This window comes from Camellia sinensis, chromosome 8 (assembly GCF_055761805.1).
Source record: "Camellia sinensis isolate YWXY chromosome 8, ASM5576180v1, whole genome shotgun sequence".
NCBI lineage: Eukaryota > Viridiplantae > Streptophyta > Magnoliopsida > Ericales > Theaceae > Camellia > Camellia sinensis.
In genome coordinates, this window is record NC_138968.1 from 154253210 (window position 1) to 154268687 (window position 15478).

At 35.8% G+C, this 15478-nt stretch overlaps 2 protein-coding genes across 7 annotated transcripts; one reads left to right on the top strand and one right to left on the bottom strand.

Moving 5' to 3' along the window:
* Positions 1-2250: 2250 nt before the first annotated feature.
* Positions 2251-2839, bottom strand: LOC114257059 (L10-interacting MYB domain-containing protein-like). Its single transcript, XM_082885686.1, has 2 exons — positions 2429-2839; positions 2251-2301 (listed from the first exon to the last, which is right to left on the bottom strand). The coding sequence occupies exons 1-2, from the start codon at positions 2837-2839 to the stop codon at positions 2251-2253; spliced, it is 462 nt and encodes a 153-aa protein (XP_082741812.1).
* Positions 2840-5778: 2939 nt separating this feature from the next.
* Positions 5779-14994, top strand: LOC114269209 (G-type lectin S-receptor-like serine/threonine-protein kinase At4g03230). 6 transcript variants are annotated; one of them, XR_014338475.1, is made up of 8 exons: positions 5779-7310; positions 12181-12663; positions 12953-13093; positions 13248-13459; positions 13550-13760; positions 13915-14173; positions 14299-14449; positions 14542-14994. XR_014338475.1 is itself a non-coding variant. In XM_028210480.2 (8 exons), exons 1-8 carry the CDS (start codon positions 5984-5986, stop codon positions 14857-14859), a joined length of 3081 nt encoding a protein of 1026 aa, XP_028066281.2. In that variant the 5' UTR covers positions 5779-5983; the 3' UTR covers positions 14860-14994. The 6 variants fall into 6 exon arrangements, 5 of the variants coding, with proteins under 5 accessions (XP_028066281.2, XP_028066283.2, XP_028066282.2 ...); XM_028210480.2 differs by having other exon boundaries at positions 13915-14152; XM_028210482.2 differs by having other exon boundaries at positions 13915-14152; positions 14299-14444; positions 14542-14709.
* The last annotated feature ends 484 nt before the right edge of the window (positions 14995-15478 follow it).

The window sequence follows — 15478 nt, forward strand, 5'->3', positions numbered from 1 at the left end:
GTCGAAATTCTTGTTGGTGGTAACGGTGCCCTTTGAATGGTGCTAAGTAACCTGTCCAGTTTGGATAACCAGAATCGACAAGATAATATTTCCTTGCAGACATGACAACACTGTATGACACCAAAAATTTAAATCTGTGCCCACTAAATCCACAACCATCGGCATGTGTTACCTTCGTCAGGACGTGGGAATGGGACATTGTTATTTGTTAGTATCTCGTTGAATATGCGCCTATCATGCATACTTCCTTCCCATCCGCACAAAATGAATATGAAACACATGTCGAAATCGACTGCGGCCATGATATTTTGGGTGTGACAGTATTTCCTACCGAAATATGTTGCCGCATCTGGCCCGGTAACCCATGCACTTACATGTGTTCCATCTATTGCGCCAATGCAGTCCTACAAACAACCAAATTATTTTGTTGCTTATTAGGGTATACGATGTTTTGTTTTTTCCATATGTCACGTCCAGTTAATAATAAAAACAAAATAACTGACACTCTTTATGTATATGTGAATAATGTATTTCGGTAGTACCTTGAACGGTAGGTATTTCCGTCTAGACCGCACGTATGGATGTATATGATGCTGATTGTATGTGGGCCGACAATGAACAACAGTGAACTCCTTCATGGAAGTTAATACGTTATGCACGTGCCGGGACACAGTCTCCCCCGAATGTTGGAACCGTTCTTGGATTTCCCGATTTTGCTTCCCTTTCAACACATGGATAAACATTGCAACGCTTTCTTCAACAGCTAAACCATGTGGACGTTGCGGGACTTGTAACCCAAAATCATTTACTAATGTCTGACACAGGGCGACAAAAACTTCCTTCCGCATGGACACATTTTCCTCAAATCGGCCCATATGGCCCGCATATAGTTCGGATATCCATGCATTCCCGGTTAGTATAGAAGTGCGACATGGCGTTTTAGCCATGTGTTTTTGGTACCACTCTGTCGCATACTGGCATGCTTGTAGAAATGTACAGTTGTGTTCTTGTTGCACTTGGACCGCCATTTGATTAAGCATTTCCGTTATTCCGTCATTATTGCTTCCATCCCAGGGATTCATTACGTCTTCGTTGATGCGAAACCTACAAGAGTCACACTGTTTCAATCAGTTTGCTTCCCCTTCATCGAGTCAATAAATTTGAAAATGTGCAATTACAAAATTTGAAATGTTGATAATAATTTAAGGACTGCTAAACTTGTAGATTTTTCACACATAATGATATGAAAAATGGAAAAATTGTAAACCTGCTAAACTTGAATTTACAGGGGGACCATGGTCGTGACAACCACAAAAGTTGACGTCAAATATGAAACTAACAGCGAATTTTGCAAAATATAAACATACACAAAGCTAGCAAGCAAATCCGTTGTTGCCTTTCTCGAAAATATCCATACATTTAATTTGAACAGAAGCATCCCATTCATTTCTCAAAAAGCGTGCACAACCATGCTTCCATTGTGTTAACCCATGCACTGAACTACAAGTTTTGGAAACCAGAGGTAGCAAGAAAAAACAAAAACGAAGGAAAAAAAAAAAACATGCACACGCAGCTATCCTGTTTTAATACAGTGCCAACAAATTAATAAGTAAAAGTTTTTAGAATGCAAGAGAAGGAAAGGCATCTTCAACACTCGTAACACCGATACATCACATCCGGCGAGCCCCGAACAGATTTGCAAAAGGCGCCAACGCAGTACACTGGAGCTGCTTCTGGGTAAGCCACCCTATGATAGAGTCATCATCAGGCTGGCACATCATCACCTCCCGCAAATCGGCGTTATCCATAAGTGTCGAGGCGAAGTGGAATAACGGCGTACCAACCAGCGATGTAATACCTGTCAGGCGATGCATGCACTCCAAAATAGTAAACAGCGATTCGTTGCCTGTGAGGTGCCTTACCATAACCTGCTGATTCTTCGTTCGCACCACATTTGTCAGAGTGTTTATGCTTTCCGCAATAACTGATGCTCCACTTGTTGCCTTCTTGGACTTTAAAACACTGCTTGATGGCGTCTTTCTCTTTTTTCCCTTTTCAATCAGAACATGCTCTAGTGAAGAATCTGAATCCATGTCCTGCACTCCTGCGGGTATCGGAACAGCAAATGGCTGGGCTCCCAAACTGTGCACTGAATCAAATGAGTCATCAGCAGCTTCAGGAAGTTTCTCGCCCGGGGTCCAATGGTGCTTACCAGTAACTGATGCCCCCATGAAGACGGTCTCCATCAACTCACGATGTTCCAAGGTTTTTTTTCCTAAACTTGGCACACTCCCTGTTTATCTGTTGAAATAGAGATATATGAAAGAGAATGACGTTACATTTCATATAATTAATTAAAATTTAACTACAAAAGCAAAAAATGTACTGGTAAATGACACATATGAAACATAAGAGTACATGTACTTACCGATTCCATCTTGTCCCACCACTCCTCAGGTGCCTGAAACATACCAGTGTCACAGTCAAACCCTATTCCTGACACTCCTTTGCTTGAATTCATCAACTTTGTCCACGCTTGCCAGTCTTTTTTCAAACGCATGTACTTATTCTTCAACTGTTTGAGTCCATGTTTTCTTCCTGTTTTTCTCTCAAATTTTCGTGCCAAGGACTTGTACCCTGCTTGGCTGAGGACTAGGAATGGGCGATTGCCTTTAGTTATCTCATTTGCAATCAACTGCAGGAAAACTCGGATTGAGGCACTGTCCCATGTGGCCTTGTGGCTTAAATGATTATGTGTATCTTCAAGACTGCTTGACTTGTCAGTGACAATGCCTTTGCTTTTGGAGTGGGTACGGGAAGAAGTACGTATGGAAGCCATTACTAATGTACGGTTACAAAAGATTACCATCACACATACGATTGTTATATACAAAGATGTAAGCCATTACACATTAATAACAAAGAAACAGAGACATAGGATGCTAAATTACCCAGCATATAACCATTGCACATTAATTTTATACTACCACAGGTTCCATGGAAGTTAGTAGTGCACATAGTTATGATAGTCATTAATACGTCTACCGTTTCGAAGTGGAGGAAGCCTGTGGCAGCTTAAAGTCATACTATTGTACATACTACCAATAAACAACCAACATAGTAACGTGTTTGTACATACTGAAGCATCGTAACGTTGCTTACATACGGAACAACAAAATGACAATGACAATGCATAGCACATACACGATGGTCTTAAGGACACGCAAGGATTGTTGAATGTCTATGACATCAGCCCGCAATTGCATGACAAATTCATCCCTGGGTGACGCATAGTCTTGGTTATCTCGCCTGGGTTCATCGCACCAACCAATCCAACTGACACAGGGTTGATGAGTGCAAATTATGGAACTATTAGTTTCATGAGTTGTTAAAGAAGGACAGTTATGACCTAAAAGAATGGGTCACTCACCAAAGGGCGGGGACATGCAAAGTAGGCATGCCCTGGATTTTTGGTGGACTTGGAAATCTTAACAACGCAGGGGCCATGTCCACAGGCACACATTCGTGGCCATGTACTGGAAGTTGTAGTAGAGGTAAACGAAGCCATGCTACGCTATGACAACAATCGGCATTTTTTTATTAATTTACATGAATCAACAACAAAACGTACAAAGAGAAACGGTATTTAATTTTTGATTCCGATCATGGACATTGAATTATGATAAGGGTATTGTGCATCTTTAATCAGTAGTATATTGGTAGGAGTAGTTACCGACCCATATGCACTTGCACAGAGTTATGTTGTAACCATGGCATTTTATTATAATTATGCACATTATTATTACTATACTAGTAAAATATGTTTTATTATTGTCATTTGTTTGATTCAAGTGTTTGACAATACTGAAAAAATATTTATAACATGCAAGATTGAACTTAATTTTAAACACATTGGAGATGAAAATATAACAGAATTGACATGCACATGAAAAATGGACATACATGTTTGGTAATAAAATTCCGTAACATAAATTCGTGATTTCATGACAAGTCAATAGGTATTTCACAGAATCAGACATGCATTCGCAGTGGTCATTCACAATACGAACAGCAACTAGGTAGAGACTAGCTGTGGAATTTATGTATACATGAATTTGATAAATAAGAATTCATTCAGGTTCTGAATTCGTAACATTCGAAATGCATTGACAATAATCAGTGTTTCATCAGAGTGTTTTAGTAGAATCAGATATGCATTAACCATAACACGGCCTTCTTCACAGAGTTATGTTGAGGATTGATTTGGAAAATGGGTTAGAAGTTAGCAGTGGAGCAATGTGTAAATATTTCATTCACCTAATGAATTCCTAACATTCTGAATTTTTAGCTGAAATTTTTCATACATTTAATGATCATTGCAAAACCAAAAATCAGAGAGGAAAAACTTTCATGTTTAACGGATCTCAACCACCTATGAACGTATACCGGCCCTCATTACTCACAGAAATATAAATTTATATATAAGAACAGATATATGTGTATATATATATATATCTGTGCCCAAAATGTGTGAACCCAAGCAAAACAAAATGCACTTCAACAGGTTGGTAATGAACCCAAATTGTAATGAACCCAGCCTGAACTCAAAAAATTTGGAAATTTTTTAAAACAGAGAGTCCCCAAATATCCATACAATTTTTTTCAAATCGTAACCTTGTATGCAGAGAAAGGGATTATGGACATGAACCCTAAGCAGAGGCAACACATACTCACACAGATCTACGAAATCAGAAGGGTTTGGAAGAGTTACCAGTTAATCGATGGTGTATCACAAAGGGTTCGCTCTTGTTCTCCGCCGCCAGATGCGTACTCCGGTGCCGATCGCCTCTGCGAAGCTGTATTTTGATGTCGTCGCCGCTGGTTGGGAGAGATCGCCTCGTTCGCTTCTTCCGTGCCCTAGGACGGTTCTGTTGTGTGTGTGTGGTGAGGTTTTTTTTTTAAATGAATCAGAAGGAGATGTGAGGGTAATTTGGTCAATTTACCCGTAGAAGGGTTCCTCTCAAACCCTAGCAAGCATTTTTGGCGTCATGTGGCTAAATGAAGCTCTTTTGTCGCATGTGGCTTATATAGCCTGAAGAGGTCTTCCCAAACACACGCTAAGAGATGACTTTTTGATTTTTTACGAAAAGATGTGTAAAAAATAAAAAGAAAATGAATCTTTAACTTTTTTATATAAGTTGTTAGTTTTTTAATTTTTAATGACTTTTTAACTTTTAAACTAAAAAATAATATTGTCAAATAAGACCTAAGTTGCATCCCAAAATGTCTAAACACTCAATAGAATTCCATGCCATGTGTGCAGTACTTTTTAGGATTGTTTTGGGTAGGACTTTTTTTTTTACCTTTTTTTTTTTTATAAAAAAATGGTGTAAAAAATGTAAAAATGTGATATGATAGAAATAAGTTAATAAATAATTTATTTGGGGTATTTTCAAAAAAGGCCTTAGTTTGAACAATATTAGGCAATCTTTAAAAAAATACACACATATATATATATATATATATTAAAAAAATTACATAATATTTAGGATAAATTATACTTACCTTTCCTGAAATTTCTGATAATTACAAAGACCTCTCTTGTAGTTTTAATAATTACACTAATTTCAATTACTTTTGAAACTATTATCAAAATTTTTTTACTATTATTTTTTATTAGACTATTTAATAAAGTTTACTGATGTCATGCTGATGTCATATTTATAAGGAGGAAATTACACCTTACATGCCTTATCTCTTGGCAGAATGCCTGGCTGTGATTATCTCGCCTGTCCTCTTTGTCTGATCGTCCCATCACCAACCACATATGCCATGGCACACCATCAGTGATCAAATACATTGAGATCCTTTTTGCCTTTTTTTTTTTTTCTTTTTATCGGTGAAAGTCAATAATTAATTGTTAGATTAGAATTGACCAAAGTCTTGCCTCCCATTCCATTTGCACTGCAATATTGCATGAATCATGATCTGCAAATCACATGCCATCTACTGTTTACATCTTCTTTGCAGTCTTTTGTTGTCATTGTGTTCATGTCTTCACTATTGTGCTGCCAGAGATACCATAACAGCACGCCATCCGATCAACAACACAAGTAACGAAACTCTCATATCAGACGGAAAAAGATTCGAGCTAAGGTTCTTGAACATTAGTGGACAGAGCAGCAGCAGATATGTAGGAATACAGTATTACACGTGGCTACCCCCAGAAATTGTATGGGTTTTCAACCGGGACAACCCACTACCTGATTCCGCTACTGGTTTTTTTGGCATTAAAAATGGCAGTCTAGCTTTGTGGGATGAACGTGGAAATATTTACCTTTCCACCAATCTCGGAAGCTCTCGTAGCACCGCCAAGCTTTTAGATTCTGGGAATTTGGTGGTGAGAGACGATCAATCGGGAAAAAGTTTATGGGAAAGCTTCAATAATCCAACTGATACGTTTCTTCCTGGCATGAACATGAATGCGAACCTAAAGTTGACTTCATGGGCAGGGCCCGACGACCCAAAAAGCGGCAACTTTATATTCCAGCAGAATGAAGATGTTAAGAACGGTTACATCGTTTTCAAAAGCGATAAGGCTCACTGGAAAAGTAGAGAGCCAAATAGCTTCAATAACTACAGCAACTTGTATGATGCTGTGGCGGTATTTCTAAATTCTAGCAGCAATATCCAAAGCAACGCTGGAACAAATTCAAATTCTTCTAAGACAATAATTGTACCTGTCCGTAACAATAGCAACAATTCGAGGCTGTTAATGCATTCCATTGGGCAGGTTCAGTATTTTATTTGGATCGATGGTAAGACGGGATCATCGGGATGGTCTTTGATATGGTTTGAGCCGCGTGACGGATGCAGTGTTTATAATGCTTGTGGGGATTTTGGTAGCTGCAATATAAACAACAATAGGTCGTTATGCAAGTGTTTGCCAGGGTTTAAGCCTATGTCGCAGGAAAGTTGGGACTCTGGGGATTTTTCTAGTGGGTGCACCAGGAAGTCAGCCATATGTGGTGGGGACAAGGAGATGTTCTTGAACTTGAACATGATGAAAGTAGGGAAACCACCAGACACCCTACTTTCGGAGGTCCAAAATGAGATGGGATGCAGAAAGGAGTGTCTTGACATTGACAATTGCCAATGTCACGCATATTCATTTAATGAAGCTAGTAACCCAAGGAGAGATGGTCCCAGACATGGCTGCTGGATTTGGAAGTCCGTTCTCAATAACCTTCAGGAAGAGTATGCTACAGATGCCCACAACATCTCCGTCCGCGTTGTGGCTTCCAGTATAGGTATACTTCTTTGGGAAAATTGTGAATTAGTTGAAACTTCACAAAAAATTTGCAAATTCATGAAAAAGTTTATAGCTTTAATTATTAAAGCTGATAAAATTCATCACTAATTTGGAATTATTTTTGAAAATTTATACTGATTTGTAATTTTTCCCACTTTTCCTTCTGCAAAATAAATTGAAGATGTTGTGCTTATTGGTGTTGCTTAATTTATTCAGGGTCTGCCTTCTATAATAGAAATTGGAGTATGGTGTTCGGACCAGACTCATGGGTTCAATTTGGGTCATGTTTTGATAATTTAAAACATTAATTTTTTAGAAATATATTATTCATTAAAAAAATGTGTTTTTAAAATGAAATTATCTTTTTTTTTTTGGGTGATAAAATAAAGAGTTTACAATTATTAGATTGATTTAATTTTTTCATAAATAATATGTACGAAAGGTTTTAAAAATAAATCGTTCGAATTATTGAAACGAAACTCATATGAGCCCCATAGATCCAGACAACAGTCTTCAATCCAAATCCAAGACTAAAAAAGAAACCAAACCCTTGATTTATTTATTTATTTTTATGAACAATTTATTTATTTATTTATTAATTCACCATAAAGACTTACAAGTAGTCAACAAAATTTGAGTGCTTAGTGCCATTTGAGTGCTTCCCTTCTAAAATTTTTGTAATTGAGAATACTTGACGGGTTCTATACATTAAACAGTTTGGGTTATCGACATAGCCCAAATCAAGAACCACCAATGCCCAACACTCCTCTCCAGTGACTCGAGAGGAGCCCCGTCCTTTCATCTAACCATTTTGAACAAAGTTAAACCGCGTTAAAGATGACGCCTTGAAAAACATTTTAAACTTAAGGGGTGGACCATGTAAATTGATGACTAGATTTGCCTTTAGAATCCCCAAACCATCAATAACAGAAAATCTAATATTGTTGGTCCTTCTATTAATTAGCCGATTAAGCATTCATCATATATTTCAATTTTGTTTGAGGAATCCAATCATGAAGCCCCGCCAAAATATATGGAGTTGTTTTGTAGTTGGAATTTCAGCTGTTGATGTTTTAGATCACACTTTCTCTCTCTCTCTCTCTCTCTCTCTATATATATATATATATCAGGAGCTTCTGATTGAAGGGAGCAGGCAGTGGGGTACATGGAGGAAGGAAAAGGGGCGAAGCGGGGCGGGGGGGCGGTTGCCAGGCAGTAGGTGGATAGAGGGTTATGGTTTTTAGGATTATGATTTTCATATTGTTTAGCAAAGAAGATGAAGATAAAGACTAGTTTTTATGTTTTCGCATGGTATTTTGACTTTTAACTTTAAAAAATTTTCCATGCCAAATTTCAAATTAGCCACGCATGGCACAAATTCATTTAATTTGCACAGATTTACTATGGGGAGATAAAGCAAAATAGCCAAAACTACATGTGAGTTCTATGGTAATTTTTAACATTTGTTGGTGAAATGATTCGGAGTCATACCATTATAATTTTTAGGACTATCTATGAAGAGTTTTGGGTTAATAAAATTTTAGAAGTGTTTCTCTTCTTGTGTGTTTGGTCTTCTTAAAATCAACAGAATTATAATTTAATTTGCTCACAAACGCAGTGGCAACATGGCTGATAATATTCAAAATTCTGGTGTATCCTTGTGTTGCCTTACGGTTGCAAGAAACCATGGTACTATACAATGTCACATGTGAACAATGTGCACAAAGATAAATATGTAATATGTCATAATGTACATGTATTTTTAAAAGACTACTATGGCCTCGTTGGGATGCTACCTTTTTAGCCAATTAGCCAATTAGTCATACCAAAAAGTCAACAATTACGGCTTCTCTTTACTTTTTGCACAGCTTTTCGTAATTAGTCAAAAAGTCATCCCAAACATACAAGTTTTTTTTACCTACCTTTTTAGCCAATTAACCAAAAAATTACTAAATTAGCCTGTTTCCAAACGAGGCCTATGTATGCATCTTTCAAAGACTACTATGTATGCATCTTACTTTTTCTTAATAGTAGAAATCGGATTGTTAATTTCAACTCCTATTGTATTTTTTCACTTAAAATTAGTTTTTAGAAGTTCAGCACGTGACAATCTTGTGTTTAAGGATAGTTTTCACCTAGCAAACTAATACAATTATTTGTATGTAAAATTGTAGTACATTTATATGATATATTAGAAAAAATAGTATTCTGAATATATCATTTTATAAATTCAACAAGTATGCTTGAATTCACAAAAAACAACTCATTTTCGACATATTACATTTGCAACGAACATGCAATTTGATATTTTTAGCTTATATATAGATACTGATGCAGATTGAATTTAGAAAATAAGTATTTTTATTTTATTATTTTAAAATTAATATTGTTATGGAATTATTTAGTTATTTAGTTTCCTTATTTCCGTATTGCATTATGGTAGTTGCCAATTCTATAGTTGTTTTCTAATTAAGTTAGGTCTATATTTTGGTAGTTGTTAATTCTGGTTGTTTCCTAGTTAAGTTAGGTCTATATTTTGCTTATAAATAATGGGTGTAAGCCTTAGGGTCTTCAGTTTTAAGAATTAATATATTTTGAGTTTTAAACTCTTTTGATCCAACTTTGGGTATTCTTGCGAATCAACCATTGTTGAGCCTTTATTCTTGGTATTCTTTGTGAATCAACAAGTTTAGAGAGGAATCTTACTTCTGATATTCTTGTTTGAATCAACGGATTTTAAGATTATTCTTATTACACGTTTCACGCTGCATCAGTTGGTATCAGAGCTTGCTACGTTCTTGCTTCATGCCTAGGAATCGCAGTGATGCTCAGGAGGTTCCTGTGGAAGAGAAGGAGGTAATAGATGATGATTCTAACCTGCTGAGTTTTCATAGTGAAAGACCGAGGAGAGATCATGCATTGAAAATTTATAAAGATCGCGTGAACCAAATCACTAAACAAGATGATCTGATTAAATGGCCTTTCACGTCAAAATTTATTCCGGATCCGATTGTGGATTAGAGTAAGCCACCGATTTTTGATGATGAACCATTCATTGATGGAACTAATAATATGTTTAATCATATTTTGTCTGTTGGAAGCATAAATCAGAGTTATGGAAGGGTTGGTGTTAATTTTATTTTTGTGGAAGATCATGTACTTGGTTTACATGAGTTTAATGAGCATTCAAAATCGATTTACAGTATGGAGAATATTTTCTATGATCAGTTTGAAGAGAGATTTCATGAAGAGTTTACAAATTTTAGTTTCAACCGTTCAAATTTGGGCTTTGATGAAGATGTGTTAAATTTGTTGAAGAAAGTTGTTCCTTTAGGAAACTCTTCTTTGAAGTTTAGATTTACAAAAATTAACTTCAAATACAAGGTTGATGCAGATAAGTACAGACGTGCCAAGTTATTTCAAGCAATAGAAACTCGAGGACGAGTTTTCTCAAACAGGGAAGAATGATGCAAATTGAATTTAGAAAATAAGTATTTTTATTTTATTATTTTAAAATTAATATTGTTATGGAATTATTTAGTTATTTAATTTCCTAATTTCCGTATTGCATTATGGTAGTTGCCAATTCTGGTTGTTTGCTAATTAAGTTAGGTCTCTATTTTGGTAGTTGCTAATTCTGGTTGCTTCCTAGTTAAGTTAGGTCTATATTTTGCTTATAAATAATGGGTGTAAGCCTTAGGGCTCTTCAGTTTTAAGAATTAATATATTTCGAGTTTTAAACTCTTTTGATCCAACTTTGGGTATTCTTGCGAATCAACCATTGTTGAGCCTTTATTCTCGGTATTCTTTGTGAATCAACGAGCCTAGAGAGGAATCTTACTTTTGGTATTCTTGTTTGAATCAACGGATTTTAAGATTATTCTTATTACATGTTTCACATTGCATCAAATACATTCTATGTCAAGTCTCAGGCTCCCAAAATCTTCAAGCTAATATTATGTCAGCAGTCTAGGCTAGGCTATAAGGTACTATTTTTTGTAACATTGATTGGATATATAGTTGAACTACTCGACCATCATTTAATTTCTTTTTGAATTTTTTGGAAAACTCGTTTTAGGGAAATCCAGATTACATACAAATATCGTAGGAACACATCGTGTGATTAGCTACAATTATTATTGGAAAAATGTTTAAGATCACTAATTTAAGAGCTCTAGGAGAGCTCTAGTTGGTAGGGCCTACCTCCTGATGTGATGTTTTACCCCCCCCCCCCTTTTTTTCCTTTCCCTGCTAGCTCATTAGTGCTAACAGTAGTGCTCCTAAATTAGTGGTCTGTATCACCACTATTATTATTGATATATACTTTTTTGATCAGCAAAATAAGATTATATTGATGAATATTAGAACAGGTTCCAAAGTGCTAATGATACATCAATAAAAAGGCTAGTGCACAAGCATCATAGCAAGCATATTTATCCTAACTAGGTTGGCACCAATACACCAGCACAATCATCTCCAGCACTAAGCCACAGTTGATGAGAAGCCAACTGACAAAGCCCCAAACAACTCCCAACTACGACAACAGTCACTGCAAAGGACAGAGGAAACAAAGCAACCTATGCCAAACATAACAAACAAAACCAGACCACCAAAACTAGTCTGAGACAAATTTAAACCAACAACCTATTAATGATTTACACAGTACCTCACCTCTAGCAGATTGTTGATATATTAGTTGATTTGTCCACTAGTATTTATTCTTAATGTTGATTTTTGCATATATGTGTAATGTAACTGATAAATGTGCCTAGAATAAAAGTATAAACACATCACATTGCAATCAAACATGATCTTGAAACTTCAGTGGTAGCTCTTTTTTTGACATATAAGACAATCCACTCTTGCAGGATCAACAAACAGAAGTTGTGAGACATGTGGCACGAACATAATTCCCTATCCAATAAGCACAGGACCAAACTGTGGTGATCCCATGTACAAAAATTTCATCTGCGATTACTCAACAGGCCAAGTCAGCTTCCAGACTCTAAGAGGCACGTTTCAAGTCATCAACATCAATCCAGAAACACGCAAGTTTGTTATTAAAGTGAAAAAAGAGGGATGTGATGCTAAAAATTCAGAACCCAAAGATTTACAGCTCAGTCCATTATCACCTTTTAATATGCTTAACTCGTGCTATAGTGGAATGCAATCAGGAAATGGCAATGATGTAGAATTTGACTGGAATTCCCCATCTGAGCCACTTTGTACTTTAGCCATAGACTGCATGGATTGGCCTAATTCAAGTTGCAATGCGACAAGAGATGTCAAGGGAAGGTGTCACTGCAATGCAAACTATCAATGGAACGGGACAGCATTAGCTTGTACACAAGGTGGGGATGCTACATAATGCATATATCTTACGATTTTTCTTAAGTACTAGATTTTTCCCAATGGCTGGAGAAATGAATGAAACTATTAGTCAGATTTGCTGATAATTGATTATCAACTGTAAACATTGCCTCTTGTGTTGCTTATTGGGTACCTATGTTAATCAGATAGATGCAATTATGTGCTTTTTCATATCTAAGAGAGCCATCCTCTCTCTCTCTCTCTCTCTCTCTCTCTCTCTCTCACACACATTTTCTTTGTTTTTTTTTTCTTTTGGTTTTTTTTCTCCAGTGAGATCTAGAGGATCTACGCAATCCGGAAGCTCTAATTGGAAAACCAGAGTTATTTTGTTTGTTGTGTTATCCATGTTTGTGCTATTATGCATCATTAGCTTGATTTTTTGTAGAAGAAGAATGGCAGCAAGAAGACGAGGTAATTAATTAGTCAGCGCTATAATGTGCATTGATTAAAATTTCTTTTTCTTTTACTGTTATTCTATATCCTGAACATATTAATGAGAATTTCACTGTTCCATTCCATGTTAGAAGTTTCTATAACTAAATTGCATATTTATCTTCAACATCAGGAAGTAGTGAAAGAAGAGAGGGAAGTCAAGCGCTTCGGATGTATGACATGGAAAGAAATGTTAAAAACTTGATAGATTTGAGTGAATTCAAAGAGGATGATAAAAAAGGCATTGATGTGCCTTTTTTTGACTTAGAAAGCATATTAGAAGCTACAAATTACTTCTCAGATGAAAATAAGCTTGGAGAAGGGGGATTTGGGCCTGTTTACAAGGTTATATCCTTTCCTAATTACTCATTGAAGTTCATTAACAAGTTGTTTATGCTTTAATGACACCACAGTTGTCTAAAAATATGCTTGTAGGGTATATTCCCTGGAGGACAAGAAATTGCTATAAAGAGGTTGTCAAGTCATTCAGGACAGGGCTTAGAAGAATTTAAGAATGAGGTTGTTTTGATTGCCAAACTTCAACACAGGAATCTCGTCAGACTTTTAGGCTACTGCATCAAAGGCGACGAAAAGATTTTACTTTATGAGTATATGGCAAACAAAAGCTTAGACACATTCATATTTGGTTAGCTTCTATAACCAAATTCCTCAAATGCCAGTGCTACATTTACTATATAGTTTACAGGCCATGTGCAAAGCACGTGCTTCTTCACTAGTTAATATATATGAAACATGGTAATCTAACTGTGCTTTTCTTTTTTTAATGGATCATTTCCAAGATCGAACATTGTGCTTGTCTTTGGATTGGGAGAAACGCTTTGATATCATTTTGGGGATTGCTCGTGGGCTTCTTTATCTTCACCAAGACTCCAGGTTGAGGATTATCCATAGAGATTTGAAAACAAGCAACATTCTTTTAGATGAAGAGATGAATCCCAAAATTTCAGACTTTGGTTTAGCAAGGATAGTTAAGGGCAAAGAAACAGAGGCGAACACCATGAGAATTGTTGGAACATAGTAAGTATAGTATGATTGAAGGTATCATCATCAAACTAAGATTGCCATGTTTTTGGGGATGCAAATTTCAAATCATTCATTCTTTGTCTAATGTGTCCTATCCTACTAATATTAACTTAAGTTTAGAATTTGGCATAATAATGCAGTGGCTATATGTCTCCCGAATATGCATTAGATGGATTGTTCTCAGTAAAGTCCGACATCTTCAGCTTCGGAGTAATTATGCTTGAAATTGTCAGTGGGAAAAAGAACACAGGATTTTATCAGTCCAAAGAAGCCTTGAACCTTTTAGGTTATGTGAGTGCTAAAATTTGTTTGACCAAAATATATAATCTTATATTGCTTTTGGTTTACTCAAAATGTTTTGATTGGATGATTTATCATCTCAGGCTTGGAGATTGTGGAATGAGGAGAAGGCATTGGATTTGATGGATCAGACACTAGTCGAATCTTGCAATAAAGGTGAAGTTTTAAAATGCATAAATGTTGGGTTCTTGTGTGTACAAGAAGATCCTAGTGATCGTCCAAACGCATCGAATGTACTTTCCATGCTAACTAGTGAAACTGCAATTCCTCTTCCAAATCCTAAAGAACCAGCTTTTGTTGCAAAGAAGTGGATTTCTTCTGAACCTTCTTCTTCCTTTGACAAACTCGAAACATCCTATTCTAATAATGAGTTGACAGTTTCTATAGAACCTGGCCGATAAATAAGATAGTATTTTCATGAATCTTTACTTCTACATTTTTTATTGTAATTTAGGTGCGATAAGCTTGTGTAATGTTAATTTTAGAGTAAATTATTAATATGTCCTATTTTTGAGACATATCACTCATTAAGTTTATCATTCTCTCTTGTTTTCATGAAGAATAATATTAAGAATCATGAAAAAAAATATCATGAAATGGATAATGAATATTTCTCATCTTTTGATTAGAGTGTGGTGTTTTATTGTATATGCAATCTAAAGGTGGAGAATCTTTCATGATCATCTTCATGATATTTTTTTCATGATCCCTTTTATGAATAAATTTACAGTAATAAATTTATTAGTAGGACCTGTTGATAAATAAGTCTAATTAATAAGATTGATAGGTAAGTGCCTCCTTAATTTTATTAGTCTCAAAATCAGATTAGTGTTACCTCCATGTTTTGTGATTTTATTTTTTTGTAAATTTATTTTTATTTTTATGGTAAATTAGACTCACCTCCGTGCAGTTTGAAAGGAAAAAAAAAACACTAAGTTAGTCTCACTCATTTTATATATAATTACATTGACTTTTCTTTTAATATTACTAAAGCAATCGAAACTAATTTAGAATGTGTAC